This window comes from Neoarius graeffei, chromosome 28, assembly GCF_027579695.1.
Source record: "Neoarius graeffei isolate fNeoGra1 chromosome 28, fNeoGra1.pri, whole genome shotgun sequence".
NCBI classification, from domain to species: domain Eukaryota; kingdom Metazoa; phylum Chordata; class Actinopteri; order Siluriformes; family Ariidae; genus Neoarius; species Neoarius graeffei.
Window position 1 is genome coordinate 47,458,990 of NC_083596.1, and position 27,224 is coordinate 47,486,213.

Consider the following 27,224-nt stretch of genomic DNA (forward strand, 5'->3'; position numbering starts at 1 on the left):
TACCGACAGCAGCTCGATTTGGATGTGCATGTAAACGTACTGACTGACTCTCAGGAGGGCAGAGAGAATCAGCATTCCATTGATCACCCTAACGACTCTCGAGGCCGTTCACATCCAACCCCCAGTGACCCACACCAACAGGATGACTCAACGACACCTTAGATGAGCTTTTCATCCATGAGAGGATAAATACCTGATACTCCCTATTAGTCAGACAGAACTGAAGAAGCCTTTCGGATGAGAGGTGAAATGTCTTCAAGAACCTTCAAGCAAGTCCAGTTGCTCTCTTTTACCACCCACAGTTTACTATGACCTGGATGACTGAGAATCTTCACACATAATTGTTGATAGAATATCCAATCCCAGTCTATTCAGATAGAGGCTGTCTCTTTTTAAAAATGCAGAGCAATCCCAGTAGAGAATAACAACCTCTGTGAAGTTGGCACCCCATATGATGAGAATGTCAAAGATTTTTAGATCCGTTTGTACAGCCTCCTCCTAAACCTCATGCCAGCATGCTGTTGAGCCCACCAGTGCCACCAAACTCCATCATCTCTCACAGTCTTGGCTAAGTGCCAAGATGTCCTTCAGCTTCAAATTAATCTGCTGGAGATCATGATGAAAGATATTGTTCCATCAGGTGTATGGTTGGCCACGAGGACATCTCCATCCCACCGCTGGCGGCTCAAATGGCTCTTGCAGGATGTGTCCAAGCCAACAAACATGGTGTTGTGCGATGGTGCAGAGGATATTTGGTTGGTTAGTCCTCTGGCAGAGCTCTTCGTTGGAGACACGGTTGTACCAACGCACCTCCTCAATAGTCCTTAGGGCATACGGTAGGTCTCAAAGCTGAGAACACGGGTGGCCAAGGTCTTGCTGCGAGGCCAGGTTTCAACCCCATAGACAAAACCACAGCATTGTAGACCCATAGCTTGGTGCATCGGGAGATGTCGCATGGTCTCCAAAGGCTTCTCATGATGCCTGCCACCAGTTCACATCACCTTTTGATCTCCGTGAGGAGGTCACCATTGTTGGCGACTTCCAAGGACAATGGGTGGTGGGTCAGGACAGTCACCTATATGCATCAGCTTGGTCTTGACACGTTGCAGAAGCCTGGATGCCTCCTCATCAAAAGCATGAAGCCCTCATCGAAGGCCCTTTAAAATCTGTGCATGCAAAATAAAAAAACATTACTCACAATTTGAGATGATTAACTGTTTAATAACATTTTAAATGACCCAGCACCCCAGAAACACCCAAATGACTCCAAACACGTCCGATTTGTGCATGTTTATGCATGCAAAATGCACAGTCGCAGCCTGGCCTGCACTTACACTGTTTTTACGTTCTGGGCCCGAGTGTGCTTATGTAATCATGGTGCAGCTTTACTCACTGACTACAGTTTGCGTTCATCAATAAGATGAGAACCAAACCTCTTATTCACCCAAATCACTGTCTTATCAAATAGCACAAACAAATTATCAATTGTCTTGCACTTTTTTTTTTTTTTTGGTGTGGCTTATATTCAAATACATTTTCCAACAGTTCAATTTATATACTATACAAAAGTAGCATGAAATGCATATCTCCTGTGAAGTACTGGAAAAATCAAATTTTGGTGCTTAGAAGTCCTTGAAAGTCATTGGGTTTACCCAAGTGATGTCTGTATGAATCGTGTTGATCAGTGCCCACCAAATTGTGTGTGCAAAAGTCCATGTTTATCTTGAATTACAATTAATACAATGTTGACACAATCCTGTTGTAGATTTAATCATGCTGTAGATTAACGGAATCGCTTTGTTTTAACTTGTATAAGGCTTAACCCTTTGGCGCCAGACCCTTTAAATATTGTTCCTCCAGGAACAATGATGTAAAATGGTTGCTATGACAAAAATATCTTGAAAATAACAAAAAAATTCTTACAATACTTGGTGTACCATAGCCAATCAAATTCTGGTAAAAAAGGAATCCTTTTTGATTGGTTGCCTTTTACTGGCTTGTATTTAAGTAATGCAACAACCTCTGTCAGATTCAAAATGTGTCTTCGAGTAAGCAACCATATACACGATTTTCAGCAGAACAAGTGACGGAAATTCTTATGAGTGAGGGTAGTGGTGACGAAAGTAGCCTAGATGGTGAAACTGGCAGTCTTTCAAGGGGAGAAGAGTTTGATTTGTATCAAGCTATTATTAATAAATAAATATTTATAAATACTACCAAACATAGTGCAGTTGTTGTATTTTTATTAAACTTTAAAATGATATACGGCGTGATGGGTATCCTGAAGTACAACCTCAAGCTATTTTTGTTTGGCTAGGCATTGGTGAAAATAGGGGAATTTTGGGCAGGCACCAAAGGGTTAATTTTGTGGGTGTGGATGTTTTTCTGCTTGTGGTTTTGCAGAACGTGGAGTCAAGGCTGAAGGTGTTGCTGCCTGATGATGTGGGTGCTGCTTTAATGGATGGTGTTGTGTTGTGCCATCTGGCTAATCACATTCGACCTCGGTCCGTGGCCAGCATTCATGTGCCCTCACCAGCAGTAGTAAGTCTGACTGCTTTTAACTCTGTATCCCACTACAGATTCAATACAAATTGCAGTACACAAAGTTGAAGCTGTAGAAGGTGAAACCAGTTGATGTTAATAACAATGCAACATACATGGGGTCCGAAGTTTGGAGAGTGTAAATCACCTCATTTTCCCCAAGTGTCCTCACCTTATTAGTGCCATAGCAATAATTAGCATGACCAACTGTGATGGAAAAATATATTATTCTTATGATATAGTTGTGTTCAATGAAACAAATCAGCCATTCAATCTTCATTTAGTTTCTACAACAAATTATCACTTCCAAGAGATACAAAAAAAAAAAAGAATGCGGTAATGAGTGATGGTATTGTAGAGCATGTTTGCAAACAGGTGTGCCATAATTTTGACACATCATTTATTTCCTTCAACGGACAGATTTATTACTACATGACATCTCTCAACATGTTGATCAAGTATTAACCATGTACAGTACAGTGCAAAAGTCTGAGACACTTTTTTTTTTTAGCACAAACTTTTTTGTTTTAGGCTTATTTAATGACTTGTACATTATGGAATCAGTACAAAAACTACAGTTGGGGTCAGACGTTTACATACAGTGACATGAATGTCATGGCAATATTTGGACTTAGAGCAACTTTGAACTGTTCTTTTTCTGTGACAGAATGATTGTACAGCATACATCTTTAATTAAAAAAAACAACTAGAATTTGGGGCAGAAATTTTAATTTTCTTTGGGTTTTCTGAAATCAACACAGGGTCAAAATTATACATACAGGGTCAAAAATTTACATATGCTCGCTTAGATTATTAATTCAAAGGTGCTGAAACTTTGTTCTCCTTTTATTATCTTGAGCAATTGTAAATCCACTTCCGGCTTGCTAGGCCCATTGAAGTTTCACCAGAGCCCCATTAGTCATCCATTTTGGGAAGAAGTTCCCTACTCTGTCCGTTTCCACCTCCCACGACGATGGATGAGGGGTTGGACTTTTGAGAGGCAGGGACGAGAACACCTCCATGGGAACTGTATCTCGGCCTTCACAGTGACACAGCAACAGACTGTAATTACAATGGTGAGCATGTCCTGAACCTGTATGCAGAGTACCAGCTGTTTGTGACTAACACTCTCTACCAGCACAGGCCCAGCCAGGTGTACACCTGGTACAGGTGGAACCATCTTCAGACTGCCTCGCACATAGACTTCATTCTAGCAAGGGTGACAACGAGGCTGCTCATTAGAGACTCAAGAGCCATATCAAACGCCGGCCTGAACACAGACCACAAGCCTGTCATCCTAAGTGTGGCAGGGTAGAGTCCAAAGCAGAGGAAGGCAGCCAAGCAGATCAACCTACGCAAGCTGCAGGAAGAGAAGATTAGACAGAAGATACAAGAAGGGGTAGATGGCAGACTTCAGGACATTCACACAGAGAACCTGAGTGCAGAAGAGACCTGGGCAGTTTTTAAAAGGCAACTTTTGGAAGTTTTAGAAGAACACTGCGGGAAGAAGAAAGTAGGAAAAGGCAAAGCAACATCATGGTGGAATGAGACTGTCAAAGCAGCAGTAAAAGAAAAGACTTTACAAGATCTGGGTCAAGTCCAAGAAGGAAGAGGACTACGAGGACTACAGAGTAGCCAGAAGATCCTGTAAAGAGGTGGTACAGGTAGCCAAAGACCAGTCATGGAAACAGTATGGAGAAAACCTATCAGAGCTGTGCAGACGCTCCCCAAGGGAGTTCTACAAGAGTGTGAAGGAAATGAGACTTATTGAGGAGCCCCACAACCCTACATCAATGACAGAGGGCCAGCCGCTGTATGAGAACAATGAGCTCCGAGACAGATGGGAGGAATACTTCCAACAGCTCCTGAACCCAGTGGAGGGCCAGCAATACCAGCCCCAGTTCACTCCAAGATACCTAGAAGAGCCAGTTATTTTGGAGTCCGGCAGGCAGTAAAGATCAGCTCAAAAAAAACAAGGCAGCCGGGGTGGACGAAATCACCACAGAGGTCATCCTAGCATGTGGTAAGACAGGCATACAGTGGCTCACAACCATCTTTCAGAAAGCCTGGCAAGAACGAAAAGTACCAGAAGGCTGGCAGTAGTAGTGCCAATATGGAAGGGGAGCAAGAACAACTGTGGCACGTACAGGGGAATTTCCCTCCTGAGCCACATTGGCAAGATGTATGCCAATCCTGGAGCAATGCACAGTTTGGGTTCAGGAAGGGCCGAGGATGCACTGATGCGATCTTCACCCTGAGGCAGCTGAGCGAGAGGGCCATCGAGTACAGCAAGGATTTGCACATGTTTGTTGACCAAGAGAAAGCATTTAATCGAGTCAACAGAGCAACACTATGGAGAATACAGCATCAGGGGTCAGCTGCTCGACAACATCAGAGCCATATATGCCATCAACAGAAGTGCTATAAGAACACCGTTCGGACTGACTAGCTGGTTTGAGGTGACATCAGGGGTGAGGCAAGGCTGTCCTGTCACCGCTTTTGTTCATTATCTACATGGACAGGGTCACCAGGGAGGCAAACCCTGAAGCACTGAATGAGCTACTTTTTGCTGATGACCAAGGATTGCTCAACAAAGACCAACACCACCTCCAAATGCACATCAACATGCTGAATGCTGTGTGTGAAGATCACGACATGCACATCGGCACAGGGAAGACGGAAGTCATGACAGTCAGCCGAACACCAAAGACCTTGGACATATCCATCAATGGCACCACTCTTAAACAGTCCAAGGAGTTCAAATACCTGGGTAGCATCTTCACTGAAGATGGAAAGCTAGACAGATATTGTTTGCTTTTTGAATGCGAGTCTCAATGTTAGTTTCCAGCTGTCTCCCCTCCTGAGACACCCCAATATCCCCACGGATACCAAGGCATGGCTTATTAATACAATCTTCCTGCCGACGCTGACCTATCAGGGCCAGACATGGACACTCCTCAAGGCCCAAGAGAGGAAGATCACAACTTGTGAGATGAGGTGCCTCAGACGAACAGCAGGCAAGACGAGGAGGGACATGATCCGAAACGAGAGGATCTGAAAAATGGTCAGAACACCACCAGTCCACACACACATCCAGCATCGGAGAATCAAGTGGTTTGATCACTTGATAAGAATGGCACCTGACCAGCCAGCGCTCAGAGCATACAACCTCAAGAGCTCTGGTGTCTGAGCCAGAGGACGACCTTGAGGGCGTGGTAGAAACACTCAAGTCCCATGGCCTGTCTGTCACAGAAGCGTCCCGTCAAGCCATCGACCACCGTCCCCGCCTCCCCACGACACCCTGGAGTACAAGTGGAAGATAAAGTAAGCTGAAACTTCCAAAATGTCTATCTTGCCAAGGCGTTGGTCTCTTAACTTCCTCTTAGTGATCATGATTGACTACAGCTGGTGGCTTCTCTGTGCCTTCATAAAAAGGGTTTGTTTACAACACTCATTGGATTGACCAACACACAGCAAAATGGAAAAGTCTAAGGAGCTCAATGCAGATCTGAGAAAGATTATTGCAAATATACACAACTCCGGAATGTCTCTTGGAGCCATTTCTAAAACAACTGCAAATTCCAAGATCAGTTCAAACAACTGTATCCAAGTTACTGTGAGGTGTAGCCACTTTGCCAAGCCACTTTGCTTCAAGAAAACCCAAACTGGTCATCCTCAGCTGAAAGGAAATTGGTTGGGATGGTCAGGAACAACCTGGGAACCACCATGGCACAGCCCTGCCATGAACTGGAAGCTGATAGATCACTGTCTACAGTTCAGTGAGTTTTACATCACCATGAACTAAGAAGCTACTATCCAAGAAATAACCCCCTGCTCCAAAACTGACACCTTCAAGCTTAACTAAAGTTTGAAGCTGATCACACAGACAAAGAAAAAGCCTTCTGTAGAAAAGCTGTATGGTCAGATGAGACAAAGATTGAGTTGTTTGGCCACAAAGACCACCATGTACAGAGGGACACTGTACCAACTGGTGGTGGTGGTAGGATCATCATGCTCTGGGACTGTTTTGCTGTGGACCTGGTTCATTACACAAAGTGGATGGAATAATGAAGGACTGCCTCAGAATTCTTCAACATAAACCATCAGAAACTTGAACACGACTTGAGTCACAACAGGACAACGAACCCAAACACGCATCAGAGCTGGTTGTGGAGGATAAAGCAGACTAACATTAAGCTTAAAACAAGTCCTGACTTCAACCCTATTGAAAATATAAGGACCGTGCTTACAAGTAGAGTCCACGCCAAGAAAAAAAACCCAAACATTTAATTGAACTCTACCAATTTTACCATGAAGTGTCATGAAATATCCAACCAGACTTCTGCCAGAAGCTTGTTCATGGTAAACAAAAATGTTTGGTCAAGGTGAATCTTGCAAAGAGACATTTTACCCAAGTATTCAGTGTGCTGTATGTATATTTTTGACTTTGTTGATTTTAGAAAACCCAAAGAAATTTAAAACTTGTGCACCAAATTCTAGTGTTTTATTTTTTTTTAATTAAAGATGTATGTTGTACATTCTGCCACAGAAAAAGAACAGTTCAAAGAAATTACTGAAAGCCCAAATATTGCCATGACATTCAAATCCAAGATGACATTCATGTCACTGTAGGTCAGTAAGAAAGCGCCATATGACATAACGGATCACTTTTCAAACAAAACCATAATGAAGGCTGCTGGGTTTTGCTGCAAAAACAAGAAGAAAGTGTGACAGTGTCCAGAAGAACTGTGGCTGGTTCTGCAAGATACTCACTCAGTAAAACTTGCAGCTCATTTCCTTATAGAACTGCACTCACTACCTGAGACTATTTTTTTTATTTTTTAATGTCGAAACATTTTCATTATTTTTGAAGGCATCTTTGCTCCACAGCATTTCATTGCATGTGCCTAAAACTTTTGCACAGTACTGTAACTGGCCTGAGCACTCCCCAATAGTGATGATACTTTTTCAAAAGCTGCAATCCATGATCAGCCTGCAGGTGCTCATTCCTACGTAGTGTAAAATTTAATTGAATGCCTTTGTCATTGCACAGCTGTACAATTTCAGTGCAACTCCAAGTGGTACATCCAATATAAAGTAAGTGTGTGTGTGTGTGTATAACACACACACACACACAGTGGTGCTTGAAAGTTTTTTGAACCCTTTAGAATTTTCTAGATTTCTGCATAAATATGACCTAAAACATCAGATTTTCACACAAGTCCTAAAAGTAGATAAAGAGAACCCAGTTAAACAAATGGGCAATTCTGTGGTTATGGACGTATGATTCACACACTTCGCAAGGACCTCTGACAGAGAAATAGTAGTAGGATGGTTTTGATTTGTGCATGATATATGTACTACTTAACACTATTAGTCATACCATTAACAGGGTTGTTGACTTTTTTATATTTGAGCTGTAAGGGGAAAATACACCGGTTATGGACGTATGCAGACAAAGTCAGTTTTTCAACGTTGTCATTCCTTGTCTCAACTCTGAAGTATACGGAGATATTAACAAAGAAACACTTTTCATGAGTAGGCAAGTATATCTACTAACAGAAAAAATAACCATTAGGATTATTCATTGCATCTTAAATGAACGGCCCAACTTAACACTTGGTTATGGACGTACATGAATTTGGTTATGGACGTACCCGTGTGAAGGTTATGGACGTACATGGTAATTGAAAGTATTAAGTCCTTTTCAACATAGTTTATTTGAATATGGCAAGTGTGAAACTAATAAAGACACGTTGAAATTTTAATAATAGGACACAAAACAGGTATTTTAGATTTATTAAAAATTCTGGAACAAATTCACATTGAAAGGATTTCACACATGTTTGTATTTAAAGAAAACATAACTAATCAAAGTAAGAGTAATTGTCAATTCTTCATTATTTCTTTAATGCTTAATCCATATCAGACTTTAAAAAATAAAAAACAGGATAGGTTTTAATGACTGCAAACTGAGGGAAGGATTCTGGCTACCATTCCCAAGGATCGATTTGAATGGTCACTGTTCTGACATCATACAACATGCATATTCAATTGGAGTTCTAGACTATTATATTATATTTGGGATTTGGCACCATGAATAGCACATAACTTAAAATACCTCACTGAGATTTAATGATCTCATGTTCAAGTCTTCAGCCAAAACTGCCGTAACGGCCTTGAGCTTCCTCGGTGATTTGGGACGGGCTTGCTTTGCCTTTGACAGGAAGTGATGTCATGCTTAGTTAAAAAAATTGTACACCAGAGGGCATGGGTTATTTAATGGCAAAAGAGATCCACCAGAGGGCTGAGAGATACAAAACGTGATCTTGCATGATTATGGATGCATGTTTAAATTGGTTATGGACGTACATAAATTTGGGTATCTTTATTTCTGTAAAAAATATGAACAGACAATTTTTTTTATGGTTGCTTAGGATCTGAAGTTAGCTTTGCATCATAAGAGAAATTGAAAATGGTACAAATATTCTTTAAAGGGAATAAAAAAAATCAAATTTTTGGCTATGGACTTGCATGCATCGGCCATTTCGGTATTGAAGCTGGCTACCCCAGAATGAGACCATAGTTGAGCCAACTTAATAACATAGGAGAAAGACCAAATGTTATACTGTTAATTTGATATAAAACAGTAACTCTCAGTAAAAAACATGAGTGGATGAGGCACCTCATCATTTCATCCTTTTTTGTTGAAATTCGCAAATTTTATTTCAAGAGACTTTAAAGACCTATACGTATCTCTTGAATGCATGATTCAACAAACATAACATTTCCAAGAAGTACAGGTTGTTAGCTTTCCAATGATACCTCATTTATGTATATAGTCCCAGTTTGAAATTCTGACTGTGTGGTTGACATTTCCACGGAATTGCCCAAATGAGACAAAAATATTATACTTGGTCATTTATTTATTGAGGAAAATGATCCAATATTACATATCTGTGAGTGGCAAAAGTATGTGAACCTCTAGGATTAGCAGTTAATTTGAAGGTGAAATTAGAATCAGGTGCTTTCAATCAATGGGATGACAATCAGGTGTGAGTGGGCACCCTGTTTTATTTAAAGAACAGGGATCTATCAAAGTCTGATCTTCACAACATGTTTGTGGAAGTGTATCATGGCATGAACAAAGGAGATTTCTGAGGACCTCAGAAAAAAGCATTGTTGATGCTCATCAGGCTGGAAAAGGTTACAAAACCATCTCTAAAGAGTTTGGACTCCACCAATCCACAGTCAGACAGATTGTGTACAAATGGAGGAAATTCAAGATCATTGTTACCCTCCCAGGAGTGGTCGACCAACCAAGATCACTCCAAGAACAAGGCGTGTAATAGTCGGCGAGGTCACAAAGGACCCCAGGGTAACTTCTAAGCAACTGAAGGCCTCTCTCAGATTGGCTAATGTTAATGTTCAAGAGTCCACCATCAGGAGAACACTGAACAACAATGGTGTGCATGGCAGGGTTACAAGGAGAAAGCCACTGCTCTCCAAAAAAAAAAAAAAAATTGCTGCTCGTCTGCAGTTTGCTAAAGATCACATAGACAAGCCAGAATATTATTGGAAAAATGTTTTGTGGATGAATGAGACCAAAATAATGCTTCTCATTTAAACCAAAAAGCTCTGTGTTTGGAGAAAGGAAAACCCTGCATTCCAGCATAAGAACCTTATCCTATCTGTGAAACATGGTGGTAGTACCATGGTTTGGGCCTGTTTTTGCTGCATCTGGGCCAGGACAGCTTGCCGTCATTGATGGAACCGCAAATTCTAAAGGAAAAGGTCAGGACCTCTGTCCATGAACTGAATCTCAAGAGAAGGTGGGTCATGGAGCAAGACGACGACCCTAAGCACACAAGTCATTCTACAAAAGAATGGTTAAAAAGAATAAAGTTAATGTTTTGGAATGGCCAAGTCAAAGTCCTGAGCTTAATCCAATCGAAATGTTGTGGAAGGACCTGAAGCGAGCAGTTCATGTGAGGAAACCCACCAACATCTTTTGAAGCTGTTCTGTATGGAGGAATGGGCTAAAATTCCTCCAAGCCGGTGTGCAGGACTGATCAACAGTTATTGCTGCACAAGGGGGTCACACCAGAAACTGAAAGCAAAGGTTCACATACTTTTGCCACTCACGTGTAATATTTGATAATTTTCCTCAATAAATAAATAACCAAGTATATTTTTGTCTCGTTTGTTTAAGAGCAATTCCAGCATTATGGACGTGACACTTGAACTCAAAATGGCAACAAATGACCCAGTGCATGTTTTATTGTTTCCCAGTATTTAAACAGGTGTTGCATATTTTAAGGCTGTACCATACTGGAGAAGTGATAGAGCAAGAACAATTCCCATAGTACATCTAGGGCATGCCAGAAAAGATGCGTTATGGATGTGACAGAAAAAGTATCACTTTTCTTGGGTGACTGTACATTTTTATCAAACTCTGTGAAATTGTAAACCTAATGTCGAAATGGAGATATCCATTTGATAGAGGGGTCCAAGGTGAATATTAAAAAATCTTTGTTTAAAATATTTTGTATTTCATGCAGAGTTTCGGAAGGAAAAGTCAGCGTTATGGATGTGACGAAATTCCGTTATGGATGTGACGCGTCTGAAATAGACATGGCATATGTTTAGAAAATCAGCAATTTAACCACCATAACCCTTTGAAAAACTCTCTAAATATCAGCTAAAACTATCAAAGTTCTTAAATAATATTTAGGATGGCTATTGTTTTGCTGTTTTGTGGATTTTAGCATACATTTCTGTGGCTTGTGGCAATAATATAGAATTGTACATGATCAAAGTTGATTTTAGCTTGGGGTTTACATTATAAGAAAGAAAGACTGACAGTGACATATTAGGTTGGTTACAAATTGGTTCAACTTATTCACATCTGTAAAATACAGGCCTAGGTGATATCTCTGGGAGTGGTTTTGATGTATTACATGTTGCTTTATTTTTGCATGGTGAGGTTGACATTTACATGGAATTGCCCTTAACTGGGTTCTCTTTATCTACTTTTAGGACTTGTGTGAAAATCTGATGATGTTTTAGGTCATATTTATGCAGAAATATAGAAAATTCTAAAGGGTTCACAAACTTTCAAGCACCACTGTGTGTGTGTGTGATTATTTTTATATATATAAAGAATAGAGTAATCCTTAGACACGAGTGCTCAAACTAGGAGCAATAATACAACAAAATAGAGAAAATACTTAAATTTATACGCATGATTTTATTGCGCACGACAAGCCTGTTTCGAGAGCGACTTGCTCTCTCATCAAGTGCAGCAAGAATGTCAGTGCACGGCTACTTTTATACTCAAAAGATGTTTGCTAAAATAAACCTACTAGCGTGCCGGCATGCGCTGGCTAGTTCATTGCGCTTGTTTAACGTGCCTAGGTGTGGTTTGCATACAATATAATATTTTTCTGCAAGGCACAAATTACAGCGCTTAGTGCTATTATTATATGCCGGCGCGCGTGCTATAATGTCCCGTGTCAGTATATAATTTTCTTCGGATTCCTTTAGAGTCCATATATGTTTACTCAGCTCTGTTGCGTGACGCTTGCCCTCGTGATGGAATGACGCAGTGTGGTTATTGTAGCATGACTTGAATGTGTCCCCTGTAAGCCCGATATAGGTTTCCTTACCGCGCTCACTCTCAATGGTGGCTTGGTAAATAATGTTCTTTGTAAGGCATGCGCCGTTGAGGAGGCAGGTCGTCTTATTGCGGCAGTTACACATCTTGGGCGGCTCCGATGTTTCCATCAGTATTTTCTTGTTGTGTGCGCTGATTTTGGCGGCCAAACTTGACACACGGGAATAACTCAACTTAAGGGTGTTCTTATTGAAAATCCTAGCCAGGGGATGCCCACGTCTAAAGCAATCCTTAATTGTTGCGAGGAGTTTTCTCCCCACGTTTGTTTTAACCTGTTTGTTGTAGGGTGGGTTAAACCATATTATCTTCCGGCCACAATTTCGTCTGGTGCGGAGTCTTTGGGCGTTGGTTGCATCAAAACATAGGCGGTACCCATAGCCACTGCTGCCAAGGGCATGTTGATATTGTAGCACCGCTCTATCAAAGCTCCGGCATATAATAATAGCACTAAGCGCTGTAATTTGTGCCTTGCAGAAAAATATTATATTGTATGCAAACCACATCTAGGCACGTTAAACAAGCGCAATGAACTAGCCAGCGCATGCCGGCATGCTAGTAGGTTTATTTTAGCAAACATCTTTTGAGTATAAAAGTAGCCGTGTACTGACATTCTTGCTGCACCTGATGAGAGAGCAAGTCGCTCTCGAAACAGGCTTGTCGTGCGCAATAAAATCATGCATATAAATTTAAGTATTTTCTCTATTTTGGTGTGTGTGTGTAAAATATATATATAAATCTCAGACGGACACGTTTTAAATTGAAATTGAAAATAAATGTAATATAAATGCTTCCCAAATACTGCAAAGATTTCTTTCCTTACTCTGATACAGTGAGTTGGGGTGGCACGGTGGTGTAGTGGTTAGCACTGTCGCCTCACAGCAAAAAGGGTCTGGGTTTGAGCCCTACGGCCGACAGGGGGCCTTTCTATGTGGAATTTGCATGTTCTCCCCGTGGGTTTACTCCAGGTGCTCCAGTTTCCTCCCACAGTCCAAAGACAAGCAGTTACTGTAGGCTAAGCCTAGAAATGGGAGAGTTGCAGCAGGAAGGGCAGCTGGTATAAAACTATGCTCCAATTAATGACGTGGATCAGTAGGGTCCACATGGACCCCAACTTGGCAATAATGCTGGATAAGACGATGACTCCTCGGAAACAGCAATTTAAACAAGTCTCCAGTGAGAATGAAGACATCCTTCAAAATGCACCAATATTTGTATACGTTGAGAGAACGTTACAGATCATGCCATGGTCTGTGTTCTCAATTTCGTGAGAATGGATGCATTGACTTCTAAAATCCTGCTAAGGCAGAGAATTCCATTGATGCTCACTTATCAGACTACTAACAACACAGTGGCTAAAAATCATACGTAAATATTTCAAACCCCGTGCACTTGCACTGCACTTCAAAAAAATGAAGTCTTGGCACATGAAAACATCTTGAATGTAGTCAAATTTATCAAGTATTTCCTATTATAAGATAATAGATCATAATTAAATTATAATTTCAAGCTTTAAAATGTTCTTAACATATCAGCAGATTTGTTTATCACCATCGCTGATTAAGGGCTTTTGTCTAAAACATCCTGTTGCTCTGCAAACTTTACTGTGCTGCAATTTATTCATCACTGAGGTATAGTGCATACCCACTCTCTGTAGAACAGGAAAATGCTGAAGTAATATCACACGCATCATTAACTTTTACACAATACAAAAAGTAGCTTGGCAAGCAGAAATCTTGGCAAATAGCTGTGCAGTTGTGTAACTGAAATGATGTCCTTGTATGAATATACTACACTGTTGACATCAAATAATTCAGTTATTCCACATGAGCTGACAGTTACTGAAGTGGGCCGTGCCGAGTTGGCTATAAGCCATGTATGACAAGATTTGAGTGGAATAATTTTACTCTATCCACATTCACTGGATTTTGAGAGAGCATTTTTATTTTTTGCAAATTCAATAAAGACAAAAACTTTATATAAAATGTCTGCCAAAATAATTTCTGCTTAAAATGTAAACAAACCAGCAAAATGACAGCAGCAATTTGTGAAAAATACTATTATAATTCTTAAAAAAAAAAGAGATGCATTCTTACCATCACATGCTTTCATTCCATACTTTGTTGCTTTTTATTTCCATTTTTGGGGGGTTTGTTTTCGAGTAGTTTTTTTTTAATTTCATCATCGGTTGGTTCAGCAACACGCTCTGCCATTTTGGTTTTCTCTCTTCACAGTATATGAGCCGATACCCTTGTAGTAGACTAGCCAATCAGAGCGCATGATTGCTCATATCTAGTGAATGTGGATAGAATGAATATAACCCCGATTCCAAAAAAGTTGGAACAAAAGTACAAATTGTAAATAAAAATGGAATGCAATGATGTGGAAGTTTCAAAATTCCATATTTTATTCAGAATAGAACATAGATGACATATATGTTTAAACTGAGAAAATGTATCATTTAAAGAGAAAAATTAGGTTTTTGTTTTTTTTAATTTCATGACAACACCACATCTCAAAGTTGGGACAAGGCCATGTTTACCACTGTGAGACATCCCCTTTTCTCTTTACAACAGTCTGTAAACGTCTGGGGACTGAGGATTCAAGTTGCTCAAGTTTAGAGATAGGAATGTTAACCCATTCTTGTCTAATGTAGGATTCTAGTTGCTCAACTGTCTTGGGTCTTTTTTGTCGTATCTTACATTTTATGATGCGCCAAATGTTTTCTATGGGTGAAAGATCTGGACTGCAGGCTGGCCAGTTCAGTACCCGGACCCTTCTTCTACACAGCCATGATGCTGTCATTGATGCAGTATGTGGTTTGTCATTGTCATGTTGGAAAATGCAAGGTCTTCCCTGAAAGAGACGTCGTCTGGATGGGAGCATATGTTGCTCTAGAACCTGGATATACCTTTCAGCATTGATGGTGTCTTTCCAGATGTGTAAGCTGCCCATGCCACACGCACTAATGCAACCCCATACCATCAGAGATGCAGGCTTCTGAACTGAGCGCTGATAACAACTTGGGTCGTCCTTCTCCTCTTTAGTCCGAATGACACAGCGTCCCTGATTTCCATAAAAAACTTCAAATTTTGATTCGTCTGACCACAGAACAGTTTTCCACTTTGCCACAGTCCATTTTAAATGAGCCTTGGCCCAGAGAAGACATCTGTGCTTCTGGATCATGTTTAGATACGGCTTCTTCTTTGAACTATAGAGTTTTAGCTGGCAACGGCGGATGGCACGGTGAATTGTGTTCACAGATAATGTTCTCTGGAAATATTACTGAGCCCATTTTGTGATTTCCAATACAGAAGCATGCCTGTATGTGATGCAGTGCCGTCTAAGGGCCCGAAGATCACGGGCACCCAGTATGGTTTTCCGGCCTTGACCCTTACGCACAGAGATTCTTCCGGGTTCTCTGAATCTTTTGATGATGATATGCACTGTAGATGATATGTTCAAACTCTTTGCAATTTTACACTGTCGAACTCCTTTCTGATATTGCTCCACTATTTGTCGGCGCAGAATTAGGGGGATTGTGATCCTCTTCCCATCTTTACTTCTGAGAGCTGCTGCCACTCCAAGATGCTCTTTTTATACCCAGTCATGTTAATGACCTATTGCCAATTGACCTAATGAGTTGCAATTTGGTCCTCCAGCTGTTCCTTTTTTGTACCTTTAATTTTCCAGCCTCTTATTGCCCCGTCCCAACTTTTTTGAGATGTGTTGCTGTCATGAAATTTCAAAATGTCTCACTTTCGACATTTGATATGTTGTCTGTTATATTGTGAATACAATATCAGTTTTTGAGATTTGTAAATTATTGCATTTTTATTTACAATTTGTACTTTGTCCCAACTTTTTTGGAATCGGGGTTGTAAAAATATTTGGCAGATTAATGCAGCAATGTCTGTTTATTGTTCTTGGCTCTACTGCAGTATACTGCTGAAAGGTACATGCTTTTATTTGTGACAGAGTTGACACTTCAGCTTTACTTTTTTTTCCACTGCATTTTAAATTTGTATTCTGCTAGATTTTGTAGTGTTCCATTCATTTTTCTGTAGCATGTAACTGCAGTAAAAGAACACAAAGTGCCTTCACTGGCTTGAACCATGATAATAGATGAAAAAAAGTGTGTGTGTGTGTGTGTGTGTATATATAAATATATATATATATATATATATATATATATATATATATATATATATAAATATATATATATATATATATATATATATATATATATAAATATATATATATATATATAAATATATATATATATATATAAATATATATATATATATATAAATATATATATATATATATAAATATATATATATATATATAAATATATATATATAAATATATATATATAAATATATATATATATAAATATAAATATATATATATATAAATATAAATATATATATATATAAATATATATATATATATATATATAAATATAAATAAATATATATATATATATATATATATATATATATATAAATAAATATATATAATATATATAAATAAATATATATATATATATATATAAAAAATCAGATTACTACATGGGTTAACTGCATATGGGTGTCCCTCCACAGCCAAAACTGAGCATGGCAAAGTGCCGGCGAAATGTTGAGAATTTTCTGGACGCATGTAAGAAGCTTGGAGTGCCGCAGGTAAGCGTTAACTTTTTAACCTTGTCTCACTTGCCCTCAAGTTCAATAAGCACTTTGTTCTAATCAAAGTAGCAGTGAGTCTGGAGCCTGTTCTCAGAACACTGGGTGTGAAGTCTGAGTACACCCTGAATGGTAATTAATGTGTCAGCAATAAATCTGTTAATGCACTATTAAATTGTCTCCCTGACCTTAAACAATGGATGGCTGAAAATTTTTTTGGATTTGAATCAGGACAAAACTCAGATTATTTTTATTGGTCCTGGTTAATTTTACAGCTCTAGTGCAATAATTTGTTTGTCCATCACTGTAAAGCCCTAGTAAAAGTCCTCGGAGTGGTTATTGACAAATTTGAAATTTGCTCATCAAGTAAACCAGGTCATAGAGTTATCATCAACTCAGATTTCTGGTAAAAAATCAAGCCCTTTTTAGAGGACTTAGAGTGACGCATGCCATCATCTTTTCAATTCTTGATTATTGTAACTCTTTATACGTAGCAATTGGCACAACTCTTTTATCCAGGTTGTAGCTTGTTCAGAATGCAGTCGCCAGATTTGTGATGGGTAAATTAGTCTGTTACTCCAATACTCACATCACACTGGCTGCCAGTTAAATTCAGTGTTGATTTTTAAGATTTTACTTTTGGTTTTTAAATCCCTTTATGATTTAAGCACCCAGTGACTCGTCAGAACTGCTCATCCCCTACATTCCTGCATTCTGCTGATGAGCCACTTTTAGCTGTACCACACACCAGGCAGAAATGTCACTCCTAGGCTCTTCAGTAACCTCCCTTTGAATGTCAGAACAGCTCCTTCTCTTCTTGTGTTTAAAACAAGAATAAAAACTTTTTCCCATTGCTTTTAACTATTATTTTGTATCTTGCATGATGCTTTTGTTGCTGCCTGTTTTTTTTTTTTTTCATGCACAGCACTGTCTAGGGTGGTATAATTACTATTTTATTTCACCCTATTTTTCCTGTTGTGTGCTTTGTTCAGCACTTTGGTATGGCATTGCCTTGTCATTTAAATGTGCTATATAAATAAATTTGATTAATCACAGGGCAGTATGCATACACATGTTCACAGTTCCTCTTAGCCAGTCAACCTGTTGCACTATCACGTTGTACTTTTAAGCATTTCTCTTTCTATTATTTTTTTATTCATTTTATGAAGAGTTTGAGGGTGATATTTCTTAAGTACCCACACCACTGGCAGTTACACTAGCAAGCAGCAAAATGACATGTGATGACACTTCCTGTTGGAGTGTACAGCTGAAAGTTGGTACTCTTGTACTACAGTTTGTGGAAAGTTAGATAATCTGCTGTTCTGATAAACTGATGATGTCAGGGTTGGACTCCTTCAATCATGAATCATGACAAATTTAGCCTAGTGTGCCAGACCAAATGAGTCCAAACAATCACTTGAGAGGATGTTTTTATCTGCATACATACATCTCAATGTATGTTTACCAGTTTATTTCCTACAAGATAGTGTTCTCCCCAGAGCGCTTTTTGTGCGTCGGGGCGGCCACGCTTTAAATTTGCCGACATGCATTCCCCCCCCCCCCCCAACACTTGCTGAAAAATCACGTCAGATTTCTACCTTGCGATGTTTGGGGCATATTCTGAAGGAAAATCAGTGTCTTGGGCTGGTTTGCTACCATGATGCACTCAGGCAGACCGGAAATACCCCTGGGAAATCCCCAATCACAACAAACGCCAGTGTTCCCGAAAAACTTTCCTTAACATCAGTCATATTGTCTGACGTTGGGCAGATCTGTGTCAGGCATTTTCAGACCTTGTCAGACAATTTTAGCTTTGTGTAAAATGAATGAAAACAAGCAAGAAAATCAAGGACTATTATTTATTCCACAATGTCCTATTCGACAATGTCCTTTCCAGCACATTGAAACGGTCAGTTACTGATGATATTGGAAAAACCATCCATTGTGAGGGAAAAGAATGGAGAGGTTTTCACAGCTTCAAGGATCTTCTCATTCTCAATAGACCCAATTGAGTCAAATGAACATTGCACAAGCTTGTTCATTAAGATAAGTGCTGCCAACATTCAGACCTTTAGCTTCGTCAAGTCTACACAGCCATGTAAAATCAGTCATTGGCCGGTTATGTTTGGCAACGGCATGAGCATTTCTGAATAAAATATTAAGAACTTGCTTTTCTTTATCCTTTAATTGGATAAGTGCACAGCCTGCAGCTGACTGGCGAGTTTCAACATCAGTGGCATTCTTCACATTTGTGAGAGGAAGTTGAAACTTGATGAGAATTTGAAACTTCATGATCTATCACTGATGATTTTCAGAAATTGCGAGTTCCAACAATAAAATTCCCATCTTTGTTAACAACCTTGGTTTTAGCATCGGATGTTGGATACTCAATGCAGTAGTCACAAAACATGATTTTTTTACCGTAATCGTAACGAAGCCAAGGCCTCCCAACTTGCCATGCCTCTTGAAAACGATGACATGGCTGCTTCCCCCCTTCAGAATTGACAGATGTTTTCCTTTTGAAAGCAACTTGCGGTTTGACGGTGTCCGATTTTGCATTTTTTCCAAAAAAACAATGCACGCTTTTACCGGCCGCATTCAGCATGGACATTTTGACAGCGAGCAACCAAAAGAGGTAGTAAGGCAACTTTTGATTGGATAAAGGGAGAGGCCTCAATAGACAGACCAATCAGAGCCATCCATACAGTGACGAGGTAAACAAATATGGTGCGAAAGCATTCGGACAGCATATCGATCGATAACGTATCTTAATGAACTAAGTAGGTCGCTGCGAGAAAACTCTGTGCACCATTGACGTGTATTTAAGGTATGCGAAATCACGTAGAGACATCGATGCATGGAGTATTAGAACTTTGTTTATTAAGTTGCGATAAATACGATATTTGAGAGGTTTTTTTTTTTCTCACGTTAAATTCAGGCATGTTTTAGATTTGGATGTTTTATATTAGTAATTACAATAGCTATCGGTCAGGTTGACTGACATGTGTGTTAATTACGTAGGACAACTGAATTTTTTGTCTGTCATGACCAGTGTCCAACGATATTTCGGGAACACTGAAACGCCCTCAATCACTTTGCTGCTGCACTAACGTCACATTTACCTTAGCAACCATCGCTACCCTATGCCTGGGGGACAAGCGAATTTTGTTTACATACTGAAGCCAAGCAAAGATGTCTGACGTCTGCTGCCCGAAGAAAACTACAGCTAAAAAGGCTCTTCTACCAGATTACTTGGATAATCTTAGTCAGAAAGACGCAAAGGATAGATATACGCGGAAATTAGTTTATTAGTGGTTATGATCTGTACAAAATTCCTCAAAACGACTAGAGTGACGGTGCAGATTTGTGGCCTAGCGTTAGCATTAGCTACATGTTGGAATATACCTTCTTTTTCCCCCCAAAGAGTCCTGAAAAAAACAAGTTTAAAAAAAAAAATAAAACCTCCAAAAGCAAGAAAACCATTTTTGTGTAAAGACTTTTTTTGAAACAGGAGTAGTTCTTTTCTTTCTTGGTGTTGGAGCAGTATGGGGGCACATATAACAACTAATTCCTATATTGTTCACACCCTCAAATTAAAGATGATAGTGTGCACTTTTAGTCCATATTTATTATTTAATGTTATGGACCTGCTGCGTGTGTGTGTGTGTGTGTGTGTGTGTAAGTAATTATTATTGTTATAAAATATGAAGATAAAATATTTGTGGCTTGTTCAAAAAAATCTTGAATTCAAGAACAGATTCTTCAACTCCATTGATATGTTTCCCCTGCAGGACAAGTTGTGTTTGCCTCATCACATTCTGGAGGAACGAGGTTTGGTGAAAGTTGGCATTACCGTTCAAGCCTTGCTGGATTTGTCGTCACCCAAGCCGACTCAGACATCCACCATGTAGCACTGAAACTGGGATAAGGCTCCCAAAAAACCAGGATAACCGGGCATTCCCTAGCATAGTCATTCCTGCCTTACATCCCTTTGAGCTCTCTGCTATACCCTCTCCTTTAGCCTCTGAACTTTGACCATGGGAAAGCTCTCTCTAAGCAGACTCAACTACCCCTGCTAGAAGCCACAACAGAAAGGTCTGGAACCTTCTAGCCTTAATCTAATGCCACATGAGCTACTGAGAGTGTGACCAAGAAAACGAGAGAGAGAGACGAAGAGAAAATGAGAGTAGGCTGATGTAGAATATTATCCACTGAGGTAGAGGACTAACTGATCTAGGATAGTGGATTTTTATTTATTTATTTATTTATTTTTGTCCATCTCTGGTTCCATACAAACATTTCACAAATGTTGCGCAAATGGAAATGGGATTTATTGTGGCTGCTCGTCTAGCTAGCCAAGACCACTTGCCAGACATGTAACACAGGCAGCATACTATTTTAACAGTAGAGCGGTAGTGAGTTTTATGCCCAGGTCAGACGGCAGGCTGCAACTAGTTTAACTACTTGCGTCTGACGCAGATAATGGCAGAGGGTCTTTAATAGAGGCAGGTTGACGCAAGTGAATCACGATTTGTTAGCATTTCAGCTGCGATTCGCTTCCAGTTGGTGCAAATATCAGGTTGATGCATGTAGAAGCACCCGGTCGTGCAACGCTTGAGCGATCAATCACGGGTTGAAGCAGTTTGGAGTAGGGATGGCGAAAAGTAAAAAAAAATCTCGACCGACCACCGAGCCTCATTAGCCGGTTAAAGGCCCAATCCCAATTCTAATTTCTACCCCTCCCCCTACGCCTACCCCTCCCCCTTCGCCCTTCCCCTTGAAACTGAGCTACAAGGGATAGGGCTTGAAATTCAACCCCTACGTATTGGGATAGCCCTTCAACGATCGCATACGTCATCGCGTACCTCCGTCAGCGTTTACGTTAGCAAAACGCGACCAAATGCGTCATTGGCTGCGACCAGCCGCTACAGTCAGAGCCAGAACCAGAAATCTCTGCTGGCAGGGTGTGATTTGTTAACTAACACCACTGAATGGGATATCTTTGGCGCTTCGTGCACCACATCCGACAGAATGAGGTGTCAGAACACTCATGTAAACAATAAAAGCGAGAATAACAGAACAAAACGTACGCAGTCAAGCAACCGAAAACAATACTCACTCCCAAAGCTTTTTAGCAGCAGCTTGGATTTCAGAAATCGCTGCTCATTCTCAGCTTGAAAGCGAATCAAGCGGCGTGTTTCCTCTGGATAACAAAACACGTAAATAATGGAGAAAATACATTTATGACAATCTTTCGCCGCGGGAACCGCCATCTTTCTGAAATCCGCATGGCATTGTGGGAAATCACTCAAACCCCTTCGTTCGGAGTCAGCTCCAGGAAAATCTCCGTTTGGAGGGGTACAGAAGCCCTACCCCTTCCCCTCCCCCTCCGCGTTAACTGGGATTGGGATACCCCTACCCCTTCACGTGAACGCGCAAAATGGAGAGGAAGGGCCAAGGGGTTGGTCCAAGGGGTGAAATGGGATTCGGCCAAAGTCGGTTAACTTATGAGTTTACAGGGATGCAAACATTTTCGCGGAAGCTGCGCAAATGTGCGCAGCTTTCTGATTTACTGTTTTCTTCTCATACTTCCTATGTTTCATGGACTGTAACAGCATTTGCTTATTTAGTAATTTTAATACAGAATTTACTCTGATGAAATTATTCAGACACTCCAACGCCCCCCCCCCCAAAAAAAAAAAAAATTCGGATCTGCGCGATTCAGCTGTGAAAAAGTCGGCATCTGTGCCTTTAGTTTGTATGGAGAGATATGATCTGCAATAACATGCATTGTTGGCTACAGACCGAAACATACTTTCAGAATGCATTGGCCAAGGCAGGACTAAACTCGATGTGCCTTCTAATAATAATTAAAAAAAAATAGTAATTTGTAAGCTAAAAAGCCTGTGTCTACACTTTTCTTTCGCCGAGTGGCAGCAGGAGGGCGGGACATGACTGAATGGGTGTTTCTGATTTGTCAGCTGTCTTTAACTGGGGCGGGACATGACTGAATGGGTGTTTCTGATTTGTCAGCTGTCGTCCTTACACGCCATGGCATGCCCCAAGCGTTTACAACACAGAATTCCAGGTTCTCCGCTCCAAAATCGGCAGCTTCAAAACGATTTTTTTTTTTTTTTTAACCGACAACCCAAAAAAATTAACCGGTTGACGTTGATTCGGTCAACCACCGGTCAAACGGTCATCGGTTAACATCCCTAGTTTGGAGTGTGTGGAGAGGAAGGCAAAAACGTACATTCACACGAATGTAGGACTTCTACAATACTCAGTTTATTAACTTACTGTACTACAGCAAAATTCTGAGTTAATTTCCCAGTGTTAAGCAAAAGTGTTAAAATATAGGAGTTGAAATGACCCTTTAGAAAGTGTTAACACTGTAGATATTGGGACAAGAACACCAGCATGGTGTTAAAATTGACTCTGAGTTGATTTAACACTAAAATTTTCTGCGTAGGGCAGCACGGTGGTGTAGTGGTTAGCGCTGTCGCCTCACAGCAAGAAGGTCCTGGGTTCGAGCCCCGGGGCCAGCAAGGGCCTTTCTGTGCGGAGTTTGCATGTTCTCCCCGTGTCCGCATGGGTTTCCTCCGGGTGCTCCGGTTTCCCCCACAGTCCAAAGACATGCAGGTTAGGTTAACTGGTGACTCTAAATTGAGCGTAGGTGTGAATGTGGGTGTGAATGGTTGTCTGTGTCTATGTGTCAGCCCTGTGATGACCTGGCGACTTGTCCAGGGTGTACCCCGCCTTTCGCCCGTAGTCAGCTGGGATAGGCTCCAGGTTGCCTGCGACCCTGTAGAAGGATAAAGCGGCTAGAGATAATGAGATGAGATGAGATTTTCTGCGTACATTTCAACCTTATCATACCCGGTTGAACGGCTCCATCTTATCATATTTGAACAAAATATAGAGGTCACACATTCCCTAAACGTTACTCGAGTTGAAGAGCGAAAAAGAGCTCATTAACAGACACCCATTTCCAGCAAGGTGCACGGCTCAACTAACAGAAAACACAAGCGCGAGCTGGTAACACGACATGTCTTAAAGGCACATTTCACAATTTCAACTGTTTACAACATCTGACCACAACGGATTTGGCGCAAAACGCCTGCGTCCACTCACCACCAAATCAATCGCAGGTCGCAGCATGCGTCTTTCTGCCATCTGACCTGGGCATTAGATTTACCTTTGGGAAAACTGGCCACATCATTATTTATTTGAAAAACGTTCAGTCTTTCTCATATTTCCTTTAACCATTGGGCAGCTTTGGCGTAACAAAGTTTGTGATATTTAGCCATTCTCACAAAGGTCAATGGAAGCTTTACTTCTCACTCTCTCTCGCTCTCTTCTATTCCATCTTCCTTCAGTCCACTCTGCTAAACCAGGGAGCCCACATGGATAAGGCCTTGAAGAATTTGGACAGCTGATTGGCTGATATGGAGCAATGGGCGGACTTTATCACATAGAACAGAATGCCCTCCTCCTGCATGAAGCCACTAAATCCATCAAAATGGAGACGTGTTTGGAAGAATTCCTTGTACATGCAAGAAGAACACAGATTTTAAGTTGTGGACAGGAGAAGAGATGGTCATTAGTGTGTTTTCTTGAATGCCTGAACAGAAAGTGTGGACTGTACAGATGATATTGCTGGTGGAGTAAAAGCACACTCAAAAAAGGATTAACTGGATCAACTTTTTTTTTTTTTTTTTAAACCAGATAAATGATGTGTAATTCTTTGCAGTATCATGGGAACTATTATGATTTCACCGAGTTAAAAAGTTGAAATTATCCATCTCTTCCCTATACCACATTTCCTATTTTAGTCCAGTTTTAATTTTTGATTTGTTTTAAGCACAGTACACAAATCCACACATTCACCACATAAGAATCTTCAACATCAAAACTCCAAGTAGGAAATGCAAACAAAGCGTAACAGTAAATCAAACCCGGTAAAATTTACTGCATCTTGTCTACATGTAAGCTATGCTTGTTTAAGGAAAGACATTTGAAGTGCAATTTTGGTGTGACCAGAGTCTTGGCTTTCTCAGCTATTCCTATCATTTAAATTTCACGTAATGTTCTAATTTTTTTTTTGGGGGGGGGGGTTCTTTAAGCTTCTGTCCTGTGCTGTAAACATGAAGTTGTTTTAGAGTACTGATGTGACTGGCATCAATCCCTAACTTATGACTGCGTATTAGGGTTACTGTAGGGTTAAAAAATAAATTTAAAATAAAAAAAATATAGCTCTGGGGTGAGGGGTAATACTCTGAGGGGGAAAAAAATCAGATTGTAAAGTCATAAATTTGCAAGGAAAATAAACTCTGATATTCTCAGATTAACAAGTCATAGATTTTTGAGAAACATCTTAAATTCTCCAAGTAGTAAATTTTATTTTTTCTCAAACTCAGCGTTTTTTTTTTTTTTTTGGTTAAGGAACCATGTCACTTTGCAAGGTTAGAGCAACCAGTTTATGGTTATTTAGCACAAATTCCAACACCACAGTCTTTATTATGAATACTTAATGATCATGTTTAAAGATGTTTGATGGATTTTTTTATGAAAGTTGCCGAGATTCTGATAGAAAACGAGGGATTGTATTTCCCCACTCCGCCATCTTGAAACCACCATGTTTGATGTAGCCCGTATGTTGGCCACCAATTCTCCCTCCAAATTATTTAACACAGCACACCGCTACAGTCAACTTCCAGGTCTGTTTAGTCTTTAATAAAAAAAAGTGCTAAGCTTAAATTATATAATTTATTTACAATTTGCTAATTTGATAAAGAACGAAAAGTCAAGTGAAATTTACAAGATAAGAGTTAAGAAAATTTTGTTCATTTTAATTTTTTTTTACAAAGGAAAAAAGGTAAAAGAAACTATGTACAGCTATTTCAATTATTTTATTAAGCTATTTACATTTTAGATAATTGCTATGACTTTTCAATTACTGTGACCATAATCCAGAGTTGTGCTAAATGACTTTAGATTTGTGCTAAATAACCAGATACTGAGCAACCTTGTACTTGCCATGTACTATGAATGGCCTAATCAAATTATACTTTTCACTTGGATTACTGGATTTAGCAATTAGGCCACTACTCAACTCCTTTCTGATGTGCTTTGCAATAGGCAACAGATGTTATCTAGCTCCTGTAGGACCCGTGAGCTCGTCTTGATGTGTGTTACTCTTTAAATTAATAAAAACCTACCAACTTCACTAATTTCAACACAGGTAAACTTACTGATGCAGCCTTGTTCTATGGTGTGATGTTGATCCAACCTTGAAAGTGAAGCAATGTGGTTCCTTGACCAAAAAAAAAAAAAAAAAAAACACTTTCTCCAAGGTTTTTTTTTTCCCCTTCCCCTCTCACAAATTTGTGACTTTAATCTCAGAACGTTTCTGCGGGTTTTTTTTTTTGTATGACTGCAATCTGAGGTTATCAGAGTTTTTCTCATAAAATTTATTACTTCAGTCTTGGAAATTCTGGGTTTTTCCTCATATCCCCCCCAAGGTCTGTAGTTTTTCTAATTATTTTTTAACCTACAGTGGCCCAAATATGCCATCATACTGACTACTAATTGTAACAAAAGTTGTCCAAGAAATTATGTATTTATTCATGATTTTTCTACACGCACTGCTTTTTCACATCACTGACTCTTTAAATCCAGCATCAGAAATGTACCTTATGTGCTATTCTGGGTTTTACTTCATTGTAATGCTCAGGTGGGAGGTGAGGTGGAGCTTTTAGTTTTGTTTTAGTCAGACTACCACCTGAACTGATAATTGCATCGTCAGTTTTTCTTTAGCTAATCAGACACAAGGTACGCCACCACTCTTGCTGGAGCAGGCGGGGGTTTTCGGTGCCATGCTCAAGCCTTGGTCCCAAAGCTGCTTCTCTAACTATTAGACCATGGCTTCCACAAGGTGAAGTAGAATCAGTCCATATTAAATACTTGTATACTGATAAGGTGAGATTCCAATCAACAGCTCATGAATTAGTCTTATGTTCTAAAGAATTATTTTATTGTACTTCCCCCATCCCTCCAAACCATGCTGAAATGTTGACACGTTACAGTAATTGGTGCGTGTTAACTTTCAGTAGTCTTTCCACCTACAGTAAATGCAAAGCGGGTAGAAGTTTATCCATGCCTTGTTGTATCTGAATGTTAGCATGACTGATCTGTTCATGATTTTATGACCAAAAAATCCCAGTTTGTTTTATCTTAGGGCTGGAAGAGTATGAAGAAAAATACCTGGTACTGGGATCATACATCATAGCATGGTTTTTAGTACATGATATCTGATTACAACT

General features: G+C 39.9%; 1 protein-coding gene across 5 annotated transcripts in view; it reads left to right on the plus strand.

The window, feature by feature from the left end:
* lrch2 (leucine-rich repeats and calponin homology (CH) domain containing 2) overlaps positions 1–27,224 on the plus strand; it is a 170,656-nt gene that overhangs the window by 142,651 nt on the left and 781 nt on the right. For 4 of the 5 annotated variants that reach the window (XM_060912494.1, XM_060912495.1, XM_060912496.1 and 1 more), the window contains 3 exons: positions 2,404–2,541; positions 16,822–16,899; positions 20,691–24,589. In XM_060912494.1, coding sequence (XP_060768477.1) covers positions 2,404–2,541; positions 16,822–16,899; positions 20,691–20,810 — 336 coding nt within the window. In that variant the 3' untranslated portion in view covers positions 20,811–24,589. Of the gene's footprint in view, positions 1–2,403; positions 2,542–16,821; positions 16,900–20,690; positions 24,590–27,224 lie in introns of those variants that run through there. The other variant, XM_060912500.1, reaches the window with a different exon arrangement.